The 18,428-nt window shown below is 36.2% G+C and overlaps 2 protein-coding genes and 1 non-coding gene across 4 annotated transcripts; 2 read left to right on the forward strand and 1 right to left on the reverse strand.

The window, feature by feature from the left end:
* Window positions 1-2,908: 2,908 nt before the first annotated feature.
* Window positions 2,909-2,981, reverse strand: TRNAV-UAC (transfer RNA valine (anticodon UAC)). The gene has a single exon. It is a non-coding gene; the product is annotated as a tRNA-Val (tRNA).
* A 2,728-nt stretch (window positions 2,982-5,709) lies between these two features.
* LOC149006845 (putative prolyl 4-hydroxylase 7) lies at window positions 5,710-10,873 on the forward strand. Its single transcript, XM_089166293.1, has 8 exons — window positions 5,710-6,018; window positions 6,105-6,191; window positions 6,293-6,350; window positions 6,471-6,575; window positions 9,328-9,385; window positions 9,489-9,664; window positions 9,748-9,808; window positions 10,474-10,873. The coding sequence occupies exons 1-8, from the start codon at window positions 5,915-5,917 to the stop codon at window positions 10,770-10,772; spliced, it is 948 nt and encodes a 315-aa protein (XP_089022419.1). The 5' UTR covers window positions 5,710-5,914; the 3' UTR covers window positions 10,773-10,873.
* Window positions 10,874-12,618: 1,745 nt separating this feature from the next.
* LOC149006846 (putative prolyl 4-hydroxylase 7) lies at window positions 12,619-18,191 on the forward strand. Of its 2 annotated transcripts, none has more exons than XM_089166728.1 (9): window positions 12,619-13,087; window positions 13,180-13,306; window positions 13,393-13,482; window positions 13,585-13,642; window positions 13,748-13,849; window positions 16,008-16,065; window positions 16,166-16,341; window positions 16,425-16,485; window positions 17,107-18,191. In XM_089166728.1, exons 2-9 carry the CDS (start codon window positions 13,206-13,208, stop codon window positions 17,400-17,402), a joined length of 942 nt encoding a protein of 313 aa, XP_089022854.1. In that variant the 5' UTR covers window positions 12,619-13,087; window positions 13,180-13,205; the 3' UTR covers window positions 17,403-18,191. The 2 variants fall into 2 exon arrangements, with proteins under 2 accessions (XP_089022854.1, XP_089022853.1); XM_089166727.1 differs by having other exon boundaries at window positions 12,619-13,049.
* Window positions 18,192-18,428: the final 237 nt, after the last annotated feature.

The following is an 18,428-nucleotide window of genomic DNA, read 5'->3' on the forward strand; positions in this document are numbered from 1 at the left end:
AATTTTGTAAGGAAGCTTGTAATGAACTTAGTTTTTTCTTAATGGGATTTCATTGCTTATGGCATTCATATATTTACCAATGATGGGTTAGTAAAGCGGTTAAAGAATCTACTTCCCACGGGAAGGTCTTGGGTTCGCATCCATTCGGCGGCAGTAATTTGAGGATGTAATCGTAAAAACACTCATAAAAAAATGTAAAAAAAAAGAAGTTAAATTTGGCCAAAAAATTCATATATTTTATTTTTTATTCAATTTTTTCCTCCCTTCATCGTTCTATCCTTATTTCTCTTGGAAAGAAATGATTTCTAAGAATTAGAGATCCAATCTAATTCGAAGACTACCAAAGAAGGGCCCACACGTTTGGAAGGGCAGGATCTCTTGGTGAGATTTTTTAACTAATATTTAATTAGTTTTTGAGAAAGATAATGAAAGATTAGATAACCGTTAGAAGTGGTTGTCATTCGAAAAAATGTGGGACCCAACCAGGTCCAAGTCATGACTCATGAGGGACGACTTGTATGACTCATGAAAAGGTTGTGACTTTGAAAGGTATATTATTATTATTAATTTATTAATTTTACTTTTTTTTAATTTACAGATCCTATGACACGCCATAATCCATTAATCCTTTCCAGAAATGAGCATGACGTCTGTGGCATGTGGTTTGTAAAGCTTAATTAAATAAAGATTAGCTTAATTCCAAAGTAAATCTTGAATTAGAAAATGCTTAATTATGATTAGCTTCATTCCCTAGTTAATCTTGAATTAGAGAAGCGTAGTATTAAATTTTTCTATTTTTTTATTCAGTTTATTTTAGTCGCTAGTCAGATGATTGGATTGTGGGAAAAGAAACAGTTTTAGCGGTTCAAAGAGTTTGGGCGACTGGTCCAAGTTAATTCAAGTTTTAATGAATTGATCCACGACAAATCACGTGCGATCGGATCCGGAACGGATCCGTATCATCCGCATATCCGCTCTTTGGACACGGATATACCCCTAATAAATATTTATTTATACCATCTCAGGGTTGTTCGGTTGGTAAGATCAACACTTCTTAGTGAAGACGTCGTAGATTTAATTTTTGTATGGTATATTATATAATGTTCTTTACCTTTTTGTTTTATTAATTTTAAAAATTTTAAATTTCTGACTTGTATTTTTTGGGCCTTTCAATTTGTATTTTTCTTTTTCGTTTTTTTTGGGCGAAAAGTAAATTTATTCAAAAGAAAAGAGTGTAAATAATTTAATGAATCTGACGAACAAAGATTAGAGATCCATGTATCGAAACGTGGCCTAGGTGTCTCACACTCAATAAACATGGCTTTCTTGACCATGGTATTCACAATTGAGTTGCATTCCCTAGAAATGTATTGAAAAAAACAAGAAATAAATAAATTTCCTAACTAGAAAATATCTTCAATAATATGGATAGCGTCAAATGTTGGATTTTTCTTTTTCAAAAGCAGTTAGTATAAAGTCTTTGTTGTCTGATTCAACTTAAATAAAATAGAAATCTTCCGTAAGAACATAGAGAAAACCCACACATAACGTCAAAGCCTCTCCCAAGAATGGGGATGTGGGTTCGCACGAGTTTCGAGATCGTTAAACGTTTTAAGTCCTGAATCACACACTCAAGTCTTCCAATCCATGAATTTCCTACTTATAACACAGATTCTGTTACCAAAACATATTTTAATAAGTTTAAGAAGAAATTAGTTTAAGCATGAGACTCGTTTAGAGAGACCGGGTGGAGTTCAGAAGGTGATTGCCCCTCTTTGAGAATTGGGTTTTTCTCAAATCAGAGTCGATGATTCTGAAACTTTACTAACCCTACTCTCTTCTACCAAAAAACAAAAAACACACACTTTAATAAATAAGCTCACTTCTTACCAAAAACGAACTAAAAAAATATATATCCTAGTAGTGTTGATTGTGATATGTCCTGATAATGTTTGATTGTTTGTCGTAACCTTTTAGCATTTATCAAATCTTATAGAACTCTCAAGATCAATGTTTCCTTTAATTTGTCTTATTATGTTTTTGAAATACAAAAATATCACAATATTAAAATTTTCAATTAACCCAATTACATTCATATTATTTATTTTTATTTTTTTATACAAAAAACAACCAAATTCAACTAGTTTGGTACACTTAAAGGAATATTCGTCCAGTTCCATTGAGTTGCCTCTCTTAGTGCTGTAAATGCAAGCAAGTTAGCCAACTTTAAGAGCTCATGATCCTCAGCAGTAGTAATAGGGATTACCTTTATTTTGGAGGCGAAAAGCAACAAGTCTTCGATTACTTTTTATGGCCATCTAATTTTTGGATTAGGTATGGCTTCCTTGATCCAATCCCAGTTTGTTAAGATTAAACCAGGCTGTAACTATTGATCTTGAACAATTCTCATTCCTGATGCTAATCCTTTAGCCATAGTTGCAATAAGAGGAACTCTCATCATATTTACCAATCCAGTCCAATCCAGTAGACTATACTTCCTTACCCCATCAGCATCCTATTTCCTTTGACATTCATATTAAATTTTAGTTGTTTCCAACTCGAATGAATCACACCTTGATACAAACAAATTAAGGTTGTGTTTATGTGATATTCTTATTTAATAACCATGTGGAATAGACAAAACTTGTACTCTTCAAATATTTATTAGTTGACTATGTCAAAATATTTAAAGCTTAATAGATTTGAAGTCCATTTTCAATGTTAATTCACGACTTCAACCAACCTCAAAAGTGCTTCTGCGAGTATGATTTGCAAAAATCATGTGGCAAGAAGTGGAGAAATCAACTAAATACTGTTTTTTCCTAAACCACAGAGGGAGAGAAGTCAACTTAATGATCGAAATCAACTTAATCCAAAATAGAAAAACTTAGATGGAAAATAAACATTTTGTTGCTGCCCAGGATCGAACTGGAGACTTTCAGTGTGTAAGACTGACGTGATAACCACTACACCACAGCAACTGATGTGCTAGTTATCAAGTCGTTTTATCTTATCAATGTAAACTACAAACCAAAGATATTGTTGCCAACAACTTGATTGGAAGCACTTACTTAGCTTCATATTATTGATCAAATATGGATTTGGATTTGGAGGGGAAAAAATTGTATTTGCATAGGTGGCATGGTTTTGTTTTTATTGGATGTGCTTTTCTCTTTAATGTAGGAATCTGAAGAATTTGAATAAGCATTCAATGAGTGTTGTTTCATGCATGAATATTTACAGGCACAAAAGTATATTCATAACAAAGCAACTATTAGATGCCTCATTAGTTTCCCATTTCCCATTCTCTAAAGAGAAGCTCGGATCTGCTATCTATAGGGATAGAGAATTGTGCTTCCTCATATCCATTCATTACACATTTACGAAAGTGGCTCACCTCTGATTTCTAACAAGATAGGGTTTTCTTTTTAAATGTATGATGAAGAACTTAGAGGGAAGCATAGTCGTGGGTAAATGATCCCAACTCCTTATTCATGAGGTCTTGGTCTTTGTCATCTGAGGACTCTTCTCTCCCAAAGACAACCCTACTAGCCAAAATGGCTTTTATAGATTATGGAAAGAATATAATTCTCTTTGAACCTTTGTTCATGAAAGCAATTTACTTTCTTAACTCTAAGTTCCTTGAAGCAAAAGAAATAAAGGATAGCACCTAGATGGCTTCAGAGTTTGAATTGAACTTGAACTCATCTACCAACAAAGGAGGGGAGGATTGTAACTTTTATGGGCTATGTTTTTTTTATTTGTTGTAGCATGTTTGGTAGCAAGAAACAATGCAAGTCTTTTGGGGAAGGAATTGGAGCCCAGGCCAGGTGTTTTTTCAACTGCATGTAAGGCCCATCTAGAATTCAAGCAGGCCCGATATGTAAGGCCCATCAAGGATGCTATGGGTGGGTTGGGCTTTTTAACTCGGAATTGGAGGAGCAACATCTCTTTTTGCCACGACATTGCCCGGAAAAAATAAAATGGCAAATCGACCCTAGAGGAGTTTAACCGTAAGGGACTCCTAAATCTAGAGCCTGAAGATTTCAAAAATCTAGAGATTAGATTTCAAATCTATGGAGTCATGGTTCATAAAATTTAACTGTTTGGTTAGCCTGAATCTTTGAAATGAAATGTATAGATTCATCTTTAAAAAATATTTATGAAGTCATTGTTCAAATGTTTAACACTTTTATAGTAAAGATGAAATCTCTAGATTTCACCTTATACCCATAAATTTACAGATTTACGTTTTTAGTGTAAAAATGTGAATCTCTAGATTTCATGAATCCAGAGATTCACACAACCAAATGGGTATAAATCTGCCATTTGTGAATCCAGAGATTTCAAATCACTATATTCATATAACCAAATAGACCCTTACTTAGCGTGGAGGCTACTGCGGCACTGCCCCATCCAAAGTGTTGGAATTTTTATTTGTGCTAGCGGTCAGCAGTCCAGATTTTGTCACATAGACAAAATATTATCAAACCGTATCAATTGAAAATGCGGGGGTTCAGTTGTAAATATAATTTTTTTTTTTTTACAGCAAAGAATATTTTGTGCAAATTTACAATGCTTGAGAATGTATTTTATTTCATTCTCCTGTAGGCATATTTCTATGCAATTTGACTATGTACCTGATCACCTTGGAGGGCCCAATTGATTGAATGCTGGACTGCGTGGCCTAGTTCTTCTCCGTGGCCTGAATGATGGCTTTTTGTAAATCCCCCACCTTGGTTTTTCCGCTTGAATAAACATCTCTTCTACTAAAAAAGAAAAAAAAAATTACATAATTATTTGAGGCACGCCTTTCAAGGTACATATTTATTGGGGTGTCTTAGAAATTTGTTTTTAATATAATAGTAAAGTTTCATGTGCATATGCACATGGTTTTCATTTTTCTTTAAAGTAATTTAAGTGTCTAAGAATTTCCATATTGAGGGATGAATATTTTTTCTTTTATGAAAAATGTTATGAGATTCTTGGTTTAATATATTGAATTGAATTCGCTTATTTATTTTCCCTTATGTTATTACTCAATATAGAATTTTTAGTTAAACGTGTTCATTAAAAATAGGTTTTTAAATTAATATTTTTAATTAAATCTGGCCAAATGAAAGATATGCTACAAATTTTTTTATAAATGAATCAGATTCTCTTTATATAACAACAAATTCACTAATTATAATATGCAAAAGGTGGTTTTATATTTGATAAATACGATGATAAATTGATTCAAAGATTTGCCACAAACCAATTACGTAGTTTTAAATAATAATATAATAATAAATTAATAATAGTTATTACATTTCATTAATGATAATAATAAGGGTTTTTAGGTAATTATAATAATTATTATTAATTGAGCACACTTTAGGTAATATAATCAATTCATGATAACTATTAGATTTGAAGTTAATATTATTTATTAATAATATTATTAGTGAAAAATTACAATTTTAGATATTACTTATTATTGACTTAATGATTTAACGAATTGAATGGATAAGGGTATTTAAGGAAATAGAAATATAATCATATTCTTATTTTCAGGAGAGATTTTATATAATTAATGTAAAATAATCCTGGCTCCGAGAATTCCAACTTTGATTTCTTGCTGACTGAGTCACCCTTTCAAATAAATAAATAAATAAATAAAAATTCATGAAATTTTATTGATTTGATCCGTTTAAGGGGTTGGTAATGAAAGTTCGAGAAGGTAGTTGCACTCACGGATTCCAAATCCAATGGGCGCCCTCAGTTGTGAACAGTCAATGAGTTTGAAATTGGAAAATCGTAGACGCAAAACAATCTCTTCCGTGGACCGATCGCCAGTTTCTTCTCTTCACAGCCACCTCCATATCCACCAGTCTCAACGGTGCTTTCTTTCTCTTCTGGCGTACAAATTCTAATGGCATTTCGGCCTTTTCTTCTTTTTCTGTTTCTGCTTGTCTTTCTCTTTTCATTCCCCAACTTCTCTCACGCATCCCTTCGATGGTTGAATGAAAAGAAAAGGTACCTCTTCTTTCGTTTCTTTCCTCAATTTTCTTTTATGGGTTTGGAGAAATCACATTGGTTTTTATGTTTTTGGTTATCTTCAGAGGTGGATCCGTTCTTCAATTGAAAACAGGTGTTTCTTCTTCTGGGTTTGATCCCACACGGGTCACCCAACTCTCTTGGAACCCCAGGTCTTGTTTTCCTATTTCTTAAACCCTCTATTCGTCTTCTTTTAATTCGGATGTTCTTTGTTACTGAGCTCGTTTGATTGGTGATGTTTGGGGCTCTGCAGGGCTTTTCTGTATGAGGGATTTCTGTCAGAAGAGGAGTGTGATCACCTCATTGATCTGGTATGCGACGATTTCTTCTCCTTTTACTCTTCCATGTCTACATTGAATATTGGTCTGGAAATATCATTTCATTCGTGGCACCTTTGACGCGAATTTGTTTTTCGATTTTTTGGGGATTAGGCGAGAGATAAGATGGAGGAATCTATGGTCGCAGATAATGATTCAGGAAAGAGTATCAAGAGTGAAGTTCGGACTAGCTCCGGTATGTTCCTCGGTAAGGCACAGGTCAGTGGTTTCACCATCTTAGCTTCAAGCCTTCGGTTTTGCTATGTTCTCAGATTTCTGGTATTGAAATTATGTCTTCTTTTTATGTAAATTGCAATGACACCGAGAAATATTCTGCACAGATGGGTTTGGTTGAAGGTTTTTCACTGGTTGCTGTTATCCCCTTTTGATGGGTTCAGATGAATCATCTGAAAAATTAAATTTCAATTATTCAATCAATGTACCTTGCTACAGGTGTATAAATTGGTGAAAGTTATCCCGCCATAGAAAAGGTTGGTGGGGTTTACTCGCTCATGCTAGTAGAGCAGTAATTGAAGTTGATATCATAAGCTTCCACATGTTTTGTCTCCACTGACTAGGACCTAGACTCGGTTCACAATGTTAGACTACCCCAGTATTGAATAATCACCTAATAGGGCTTCTTATCCCACAGATGATAGAAACTGAGGGGAGTCATCACTGGATTTTATGGACTATTGTAGGTTGAAGAATGAAATTATTGTAAATATCTTTTTTTTTTTTGTGGTTCCCTCTACCCATCTGAAACAAAAAAAGGTGAATAGCCAGTAGGACTCGGGATGTTATCTCTCATAGATGCCAAAATCAACATGAAATTGTTCTTTTAACTATGGCCTTTTTCCACTGATTCCAGAGGTCTTTGTCCGAACACTGATGAGCTTCCATTGATTGTTGCTGTTGACAACTTTTACAAATAATGATATACCAATACTTGCTATCATGAACCTGATATAAGATCACAATGATAAGAGCGAGGATGCTTCTTTTAATAAATTGTAATAGCAACATTAGTGAGGATACTCGTTTTTAATAAATTGTAATAGCAACATATATTGCCATGAGGTTTTGAAGAGCTGTATTCTACATTTTCTATTCTTGTAGAAAGAACATGACACTGTACCCTATACACCAAATCTTAAGGACCACAGTGAATTTGTGACTACCGTGAATAAAATAATAAGGACCATTATACAATAAACCATGATTAACAGAAATGTCGACGTCAGGTTTGAATTGGGTTTAAATGGGTTACTCTTTTCAGGTATAGAGGTAGCGTATCAAAAATTGAAGTTGATCCCAAGGTCTGATCTAAAGTATCAGAACAGTCCTGCTTTGCTAAAATCTAAATTAGTATCAATGATTTGATGATTTCTGATCAGCAAATAAGATTACTCAATTTAAGTGACAACAGTTAATAGAATTAAGGATGAGAGCTGTCTGATGATATGAGACATAATGTAAAACTGAATCAAGGTTTGAAACTGGATATCAGGAAATAAACTTAAAAAGACCCAGCAATTTTGGTCACCTTAAGAATCTGAGAGCAGATCCAAAACTCAAAGTATTAGATAGATTCAGCAGAGAATCCGGTTGTGCAATATGGAATCAAAATTGATTTTGAAACCATAATTAGATTCAGTGTAAGAGCTAATCTGATTGTACAATAGTAATAACTAAGAAACTGAAGGTTTCTAGACTTGTGGCATAAACATGAACTGAAGTTAAGAACTGAGCTGTTGCAGGAATTAAACAGTTTGGCTATAAGATAGGAATTCAGAATCACACCCAAAGTGTTTGTCAGTATCATATTGACACACCTAGCATACCTCTAGGCTGCCACTGCATTCCAGAGCCATTAATCTGAGTGTCACAGAGAACTGAACAGCAAAACCACACTTAAAACTGATGACTCATAGCATGACTAGCAGTAACCCTAACCTACTAGTTAATTGACTACTTAATCTACCAATATAACACTTAAAGTGACTACTGAACTGACTCAAGAACCTCCAGCTGTGTTCTGAGACTGAGTCCTTCACCAACTGGGATTTTATGTAAAACAAGTCATAACAGCTGTGGACTTATCAACTCCTAGTCTAGCCTGAACTAGGACACCAAAAAACATAAAAAAGGAGGAAAAGAAACTGAAAACAGAACTACCTGCTAGATTAGGAATAGGATTCTCATTGACACTAGGATTCCTAGTGTAACCAGGAAATCCTATATTTCTGAAATCATAACCTTTTCTTTTGGTACTAGGTCCTAATAATTCATCAATAAGATTTTTTTGTTTATCACCCCCAGAAGAGAAGAACATATTTTACCTTCTCCATGTGATAAATCTAGAGGCATGTGCATATACCAGCACTTAGATCTTTGATAGCCTTGTATTTGTTGGCTGTGAGGGCCTGTACTTCTCAACCCAATATCTTCATGCTGTAGGCATCTTTCGTAGAAATACATGAGAAGCTAATTTATGGCAGCAGCATTCATGTTAAAACAGCATATTTGTTTAGGGTCCATGTTGTCATAGTTGTCAAGTACTTTGTAATTCTCAGATTGGTCTCTCATCTTATCAGTGTCAACTTCAAGCTTTACTCTACCTCCCAAAATCTGCGCCTTCTTAAACAGGGGGAACTTCTAAAGCCCCATTTGATGGAGAGGTCAATGATTGGATTGTGGTAGGAATGGTTTTCTTTGATCTAGTCAGAATGGTGCTGCACATCCATGATAGAGAGTCTTAAGCTGTACCTTCTATGTTCTCTCTCCCCCCCATTTCCTATTTTAATCTGATGAAGTACTTGCTAGAATGAGTCATTTCCTATATGCTCTCTGTATGGTTGGTATAATCAGGCTATCAATCCTTATTCTAAATTGTTCTATTCTGTTGATAATTCACATGGCTTTAAAATTTTGAAAGCTGAAAGTTTATTTGTTCAACCCTTTTTTGTAGGATGAAACTGTGAAGAGAATCGAGGCAAGGATAGCTGCCTGGACATTCCTTCCTGAAGGTGATCCATACCACATTTTCCCCCTTCTTCCCACCTCACCTCACTGGTGTTATGTATTGTCTTATATATTATCTTATCTTACCCCTGAAGTTTTGTTCCACAGAAAATGGGGAGTCTATGCAAATTTTGCACTATGAACATGGCCAAAAGTATGAAGCACATTTTGATTATTTTAATGACAAGGCCAATCAAGAACTTGGAGGCCACCGAGATGCAACAGTACTTATGTACTTATCTAATGTTGGGAAGGGTGGGGAGACTGTATTCCCCAACTCAGAGGTAGGCATGTTTCAGTGGCATTCTGATCCCACCATTCTTCCTCTGTTTCTTTTTATTTAAGGCACCATAATTTCTTTCTGCAGGCAAAAGCAGTTCAACCCAAGGATGATTCCTGGTCTGACTGTGCAAAACAAGGCTATGCAGGTATAGTTAGCAGACCTGAGGTCCAAGCAAGTTCTTACAGATGTGTTAATATAACGTCTAATCTTGAGGAGTTCTTTTCTGAAAATCAGAATCTCTTTCAGTTTGCCTGCAGTTGGGAATTTTATATATTAGATATATAATGGCATACATACAAGCTTGAAATTCATTTAAAAGAAAGAAAATGCTGAAGAAGCTTGAAATAGTCCAGCTGTGCAATTTAGTGACATTTATTCTGGGATTTGTTATATCAAAGAATTTAGTAATGCTTAACATTGGCAAGCATGAATAACTCAGGACATGCCTGAAATGTCAGGCGTGGTAACTGAGACAGGATGTTAGAACTCTTGCTGTTCTTGAGATTTATGCTTGTCATTTTATGCATTGGTGTTATTGTCCAACATCAGATATACTCTCTTGCTGGTTAAATGATGGTATGCATTAGCCCAGAAGATTAATACATACAGGAGCAAGGATTTCTGAAACATTCAATGTGTTTGTTGCGTATACATCTGTGTTTCAGTATACTGAGTGTTATTCCTATGTCATTTGCATATACATCTGTTTTTCATTATACTAAGCGTCATGTCATTAAGAATGATGGAGAGGCATCTAACTTCAGATTCATAATACTAAACCTGCCTACTTCTGCATTGGTCCATTTGCAGTGAAACCGAAAAAGGGTGATGCGTTGCTATTCTTCAGCCTTCATCCTGATGCAACACCTGATACCACCAGCTTGCACGGGAGCTGTCCTGTCATTGAGGGGGAGAAGTGGTCCGCAACAAAGTGGATTCATGTGAGGTCCTTTGATAGGCCAACACGCTCAGAAAGTGGAGAATGTGTTGATGAGAACGAGAATTGTTCCCGATGGGCGGCAGCCGGTGAGTGTGTGAAGAACCCACGATACATGGTGGGCACTGGAGACGCCACTGGATTCTGTAGGAGAAGTTGCAATGTTTGCTAGTCATAGTCGTGTATAGGTTGTTTAACCTATTAAAATATAATTATGTAAGAGGTGCTTCCCAGAATGAAATAAAAGCCTTTGGTCTCATCTTTCTCCTTGTTTCTTTTTGGTAAACATCTTTCTCAAAATTTTCCCCGTTTCATTTGTTCAATTTTTGTTGCAGAAACATTTTTTTCTTTCATGTGTACGTGTGTAACCATACATGATTTCAGCACCCAGAATCAACAAAAATGTGTAGAACCAAGAAAAACTGTTTCTTACTTGCCTATGAACAGGGAAAGATAACAGAATAACAGAAACGTTGACATACAACCCCATAGATGGAGGATAGGGTGGTCATAGGGCAAACCCATCTGCTGCACCACCCTCTCATGACTCATGAGGATGCATTAGCCAGGCGTCATGGTTTGCTGTTCGAGAAAGGGTGGTCATAGTCTCTCTCTCTCTATCAAATGTTAGGTTTAATGGCCCGCCTGAGTCCTGACTAGCGTTTAAAGGTAAGGGAACATGGATCAAATGGGACCTGGATATTTCAATCTGATGAATGGTCCCAAGAAAGGAACATTTTCACTATGAGAACTCACAGAGAAATGAATGCTGCAGGATGGTATCTTCATGCAAATGGGGTGTTAATAACTGCAACAGAATTCAACACTCTGTTGAAGTTGATCATAAGAATTCAACTGAGTTCTGCAATCATTTAGGTTGTAAAAAGTGAACCTTTGTAGCATGTTCAGGATGAGCGTCTACATATGGGTGGAATGGTTGTATTGTAACACCCAAAACAGAACAAGTTTTTAGCATATGACCTTTATAAACAGAAAATCCATTCATGAAGTGGATGGAAATTGGGAAAGTTGGAGCATGCAAAGGACTCAGGTACTGAGTTCTGAATGTATCCATCAGATCTACCGGAAAAAAAAGAATGTATCCATCAGCATGTACTAATGCCAGGGAGATCACCTTAAATGTATAATGCCCTTCCACTCTGCCCTAGAATTGTTGCAGCCATTTTAAGAGGCGTGATAATTAGGACAATCCTCTGAGCATCTCACCTTGATTTATAACCAACCAAAGCATTCTAAATGGTTAAGCTTTAATTATCCCACTTGGCCAAGCTCATAGTTGCATTAGCTAACAAATTAGTGGAGACAGAATTCAGGTTCATGCTGGTTATAGCTTGCAAGGCAGTTTTATCCTTCTACCTGTTGTCCGATTTGTAATAATGTGTCAAGATCCTAAATAGACAAACACTTTTATCCTTAAAAAGAACCAGTAATGATGGATGGCTCATCCTCTACACATTAAGATGGTAGTAATATTCAACATTCTCTTTTAGAAATACTAATACTGGTATAAATACCATTCTAATTTTTCTTTCTTTTTCTGCCCAAACCATTGAAATACTTCTTGAAGCCTGAACTAAGTACTGAAGCTTACATTAACTGTCAATTATTCTACAGTGTAACATTGTATGCGCTTCTTATCATCATGACCTAAAAAGAATAGAGGGTAGCTGGCCCGCTGGGGCAGCAAAGGGGTGGGACTATCCCAAAGCCTTTAGTTACTTCTTTATTTTTGTTAAAAAGTTGCACTTTATAGATATTTTTCTTTTTTACAGCACTAACAGTTTGGCCAATGTAAACAGCATGCTCTACTGTTCATGCAAACTGGGTGTTAACAGCTGCAACAGAATTTACAACCTTATTTGTTTTCATGGTCTAATCAAAATTAATGGCTGCTTTCAGTGCTCAGATTACTCACCAATTATAAGCCCTCTCTTCAATAACATACAACATTTGCACACCAATTAATATAATTAACCGCCCCTATAAAGTAATGAGCCTAATTAGATCAACCTTTAGCCAAATAATTCACCCATCTTGAACCTGACTCAGTTCTCTATGGAGCAAAGCATATGAGGTGTGACCGTTGGAAGGAGAAGCACAAACATTTGATGTTTCATCTCAAACTTTTCTTGAGAGCATGTCATTAGTTATGCAAATATAATTAATTTGGAGTGTACTCCCATGCTTTTCATGCCTAAAGAACTTGCAGACTTTTAAACGCATCATCCTTCTACCCTCATGAATACTTGTAAAGAGTTCTGGAATTGCTTCATCACCTCATTTGCTTCCCTCTCCAATCAAACTTTAGGTTTCTTTACAAGGTTTAGGTCATCAGAAAAGATGGGTAGACTGCCGTGTTGCGACAAGAGTCGTTGGACTGCAGAGGAGGATGCCAATGTACTTGCACATGCGTCAATGTACGGTACAGGTATCTGGACATCAGTGCCAAAGAAAGCAGGCTAGGAGGTCTTTCACTCTTCAGATATTTGGATAGAAAATGCAGAATTTAGTTCATCTTTCTGAAGTGGATTCATAATTGTGTAATCTGATTTCTATAGGACTTAAGAGAGGCGAGAAAATTGTAATGGCATTTGGGCTTTTTCTTCTTCTGCTGCTGCTTGTCTTTCTCTTTTCAGTCCCCAACTTCTCTCACGCATCCCTTCGATGGTTGAATGAAAAGAAAAGGTAGCTGTTCCTTCCTTCCTTTCCTCTTTTTTCCTTTGTGGGTTTGGAAAAATCACATTGGTTTTTATGTTTTTGGTTATCTTCAGAGGTGGATCCGTTCTTCAATTGAAAACAGCTGCTCCTTCTTCTTCTGGGTTTGATCCCACACGGGTTACCCAACTCTCTTGGAAGCCCAGGTCTTGTTTTCCTATTTCTTAAACACTATCTTCGTCTTCGTTTAATTCGGATTGTTCTTTGTTACTGAGCTCGTTTGATTGGTGATGTTTGGGGCTCTGCAGGGCTTTTCTATATGAGGGATTTATGTCAGAACAGGAGTGTGATCACCTCATTGATCTGGTGTGTGACAATTTCATCTTCTTTTACCCTTCCATGTCTACCTTGAATTTTGATCCGGAAATATCATTTCATTCGTGAATTTGTTGTTCTGTTTTTTGGGATTAGGCGAGAGATAAGCTGAAGGAATCCATGGTCGTAGATAATTCAGGAAAGAGTATCAAGAGTGAAGTTCGGACTAGCTCTGGTATGTTCCTCAGTAAGGCACAGGTCAGTGGTTTCACCATCTTAGCTTCGAGCCTATGGTTTTGCTATGTTCTCTGATTTCTGGTATTGAAATCATGTCTTCTTTGATTTAACTTGGAATGACATCGTTGCAGGGGCTGGTTACACCCACCTCCCCCCAAAAACCCAGCACACACACACACACTTTCCTTATGTGGGTGGGGTGTTGTAGTGTTAGGGAAAGATCCACATCCGTAACCCAGAGATATTTTGCACAAATGGGTTTGATTGAAGGTTTTTTTAACTGGTTGCTGTTATCCCGGTTGATGGGTTCTACATTTTCTGTTCTTATAGAAAGAACTTGACACTGTACTCTGTACACCAAATCTCAAGGACCACGTTGAATTTGTGTCCACCATGAATAAATAATAAGCACCATTATACAAGAATCCATGATTAACAGAAATGTAGACCTCGGGTTTGAATTGGGTTTCAATGGGTTACTCTTTTCATGTATAGAGGTAGAATGCCAAAAATTGAAGTTGATCCCAATGTCTGATCTTAAGTATTAAGTACTCCTGCTTATCTAGAATCTGAATTTGTATCAATAATTTGATGATTCCTGATCAGAAAATATGATTACTCAATTTAAGTGACAATGTTAATAGAATTAAGGATGGGAACTGTCTGATGATATGAGACATAATTTAAAAGTGAATCAAGAATTTGAAACTGAAACTCAGGAAATAAACATAAGAAGACCCAGCAATTCTGGTCACTTTAAGAATCTGAGATCAGATCCAAAACTTATAGGTATGAGATAGATCCAGGAGAGAATCCAGTTGTGCAATATGGAATCAGAATTGATTTTTAAACCATAATTAGATTCAGCATAAGATCTAATTTGATTGTACAATAGTAATAACCAAGAAACTGAAGGTTTTAAGATTTATGGCGTAAACATGAACTGCAGTTATGAACTGAGCTGTTGCAGGAATCAAACAGTGTAGCTATAAGATAGGACTTGAGAATCACTCCAAGCATTTATCATGTTGACGCACCTAGCATACCTCTAGGCAGCGACTGCATCCACAGCCATCATAAATCTGAGTCTCACAGAGTATTGAGCAGCAAAACCCCACTTAAAACAAATATAGTTCATAGTATGACTAGCAGTAGCCCAAACCTCCTAGTTGATTGACTACTTAATCTACCAATAGAACACTTAAAGTGACTACTGAACTGCCTCAAGAACCTCTGAGTCCTTCACCAACTAGGATTTTACATATAAAAGTAAAACAATTCATAACAGGTCTGGACTTATCAACTCCTAGTCTAGCCTGAACTAGGACACAGAAAACATATAAAAAGAGGAAAAGGAACTGAAAACAAAACTTTACTTCTAATAGAACTCCCTGGTAGAGTAGAAATAGGATTCTCATTAAAACTAGGATTCTTAGTGTATCCAGGAGAACTTATATTCCTGAAATCATAGCCGTTTCTTTTGGTACTAGGTCCTAATAATTCATCAATAAGATTATTTTGTTTATCACCCTCAGAAGAGAACATATTTTACCTTCTCCATTTCATAAATCTAGAGGCATGTGCATATACCAGCACTTTGATCTTGATGCTGTGAGGGCCTGTACTTCTCAGCACAATATCTTCATGCTGTAGACATCTTTCTTACAAATACATGAGAAGCTAATTAGCCTAATTTATGGCAGCAGCATGCATGTTAAATACAGCATATTTGCTTAGGGGTCATGGTTTCATAGTCGTTGAGTACTTAGTAATTCTCAGACTGGTCTCTCATCTTATCAGTGTCAACTTCAAGCTTAACTCAACCTTCCACAATCTGCCCCTTCACAAACAAGGGGAACTTCTAAAGCCCCATCTGATGGAGAGGTCAATGATTGCATTATAGCAGGATGTTTTTTCTTTGATCTTTGTCAGAATGGTGCTGCACATCCATGATAAAGATGGTCTATAGCAGTAACCTTCTATGTTTCTCCCTACCCCCAGTTCCTATTATAATCTGATGAAGTACTTGCTGGAATGATGTCGTTTCCTTTATGCTTTCTGTATCGTTGGTGTCATCAGGCTCTCAATCCCTATTTCTAAATGTTCTTTTTTGTTGATAATTCATGTGGCTTTAAAATTTTGAAAGCTGAAAGTTTATTTGTTCAACCCTTTTTTGTAGGATGAAATTGTAAAGAGAATCGAGGCAAGGATAGCTGCCTGGACATTCCTTCCTGAAGGTGATCCATACCACACTTTTTTCCTTCTTCCCACCCACCTCACTGGATCATGTATTATCTTATATATTATCTTATCTTACTCTGAAGTTTTGATCCATAGAAAATGGGGAGGCAATGCAAGTTCTGCGCTATGAACATGGCCAAAAGTATGAAACCCATTACGATTATCTTCATGACAGGGCTAATCAAGAACTTGGAGGCCACCGAGATGCAACATTACTTATGTACTTGTCTAATGTTGAGAAGGGTGGGGAGACTGTATTCCCTGACTCAGAGGTAGGCATGTTTCAGTGGCATTCTGATCCTACGATTCTTCCTCTGTTTTATTTTATTTAAGTCACCACAATTTCTATCTGCAGGCTAAAACGGTTCAACCCAAGGATGGTTCCTGGTCTGATTGTGCAAAAGATGGCTATGCAGGTATAGCAAGCAGCCCTGAGGTCCAAACAAGTTCTCAAGATGTGTTTATATATATATACACACACAGAGTGAGACAAGCTTCAAATTCATTTGAAAGAAAAAAATATATATATACACACACACAGAGACAAGATTCAAATTCATTTGAAAGAAGAAAATGCCAAAGAAGCTTGAAATAATCCAGTAGTGGGCAACTTAATGACATTTATTCTGGGGATATATTATATTGAAGATTTTAGTAATTCTTAACAATGCCAAGCATGAATAACTCTGGACATACCTGAAAATGTCAGGCTTGCTAACTGAGATGAGATGCTAGAACTCTTGTTTTTCTTGAGATCTATGCTAAACATTTTATGCATTGATGTTATGTCCAACATAAAAAGATACTCAGTTTCTGGTTTAATGATGGAATACATTAGCACAGAAGATTTATACGAACATGAGCAACGATATCTGAATCATTTATTGTGTTCTTTGCATCTATATAGTGTTGTTCTTATGTTGTTTGCATATACATGTGTTTTTCATTATACTGAGCATCATGTCATTAAGAATGATGGAGAGCCATCTAAACAGACATATTACTAAACTTCTACTCTTGCACTGGTCCATTTGCAGTGAAACCAAAAAAGGGTGATGCATTGCTATTCTTCAGCCTTCATCCTGATGCAACACCTGATCCCACTAGCTTGCATGGGAGCTGTCCTGTCATTGAGGGGGAGAAGTGGTCTGCAACAAAGTGGATTCATGTGAGGTCCTTTGAAAGGCCAAAGCACAAAAGTGGAGAATGCGTTGATGAGAACGAGAAATGTTCCCTATGGGCGGCAATCGGGGAGTGCAAGAAGAACCCAAAATACATGGTGGGCATTGGAGACATGGCTGGATTTTGTAGGAGAAGTTGCAATGTTTGCTAGTCATAGTGATTATTCATATGCTGATTTGGGATTAATTCCGTAGTTGTGTATAGCTTGTTTAACCTATTAAAATATAGTCATATAAGAAGTGCTTCCTAATGAAATAAACTCATAAAAGCCTTTGGCCTTATCTCTCACCTTGTTACATGCTGATACAGTGGGGGAATTCTTAAGAGAAGTCCCTTGAACCTGGACACACTTGATCCAGCACTAAATAAACTGTAGTTTTTTCACTGATCCAAAGCTAGTAAGCAATCTAGATTGCTGGTCTCTTCAGCTCATAACACAACTGTGTTTGTAAGGCGATTTTAGAACTGTTTATGAACACTACCAATTATGTTTAATCAATAGGAGTCCAGTCCTCTTCTGTTTTGTCAGAAAGAAAATAAGAAACCTTGATCCAGCACTGTTGTAACTAGTAGTGGTAGGATCTTCATCACCAGAGTGGCCTAGTAAGGCCAGAAAATTGATCTGTAAAATATTCTCCTTGTGGGTGAATAAAATTTTTAAATGAATTTCCAACTGTTTGGGGAGTTATACCAATGAAAGCATTGTTTGGAGAGTTGCTTCAGAAAGAAGAAACAGGAGATCTAAACCATTGTGCCCTCATGAAAGATATAAATTTAATATATATCGATGTTGCCATTCAAATTAACTTTAAAGGTGAGAGTCCAAAGTTGAGTAATCTTGAAAAATGAAACGTAAAGTGAAGGCTTTCATGAAAGTTCTGAAAAAGCATCTACCTTTGGCTCCCTGGAATGGGGCACAACCTTAAAGTTACACAACAGAGGCTTCCCTCAAGATGTTTCCTTCTACATGGTTTTATCCTTAAAAAAGCGTTGGCCCAGAAGTGTCCTCTGCTGTCCAGATGCTGCTTGAGTGCTTGCACCAATCGAGTAAAGGGATCTTCTGGAGAATGACTTTTTCTTTTCTGTTGCGAATTAAAATTTACAGGTTTTTCTGCAAAGTGAATGATATACCGACATTGAAAAAATAAATAAATAAAAATAAAAAAAAGGAGGGAAA

This window comes from Hakea prostrata, chromosome 8, assembly GCF_041222555.1.
Source record: "Hakea prostrata isolate BN-2017 chromosome 8, UWA_Hpros_2, whole genome shotgun sequence".
Taxonomy (NCBI): domain Eukaryota; kingdom Viridiplantae; phylum Streptophyta; class Magnoliopsida; order Proteales; family Proteaceae; genus Hakea; species Hakea prostrata.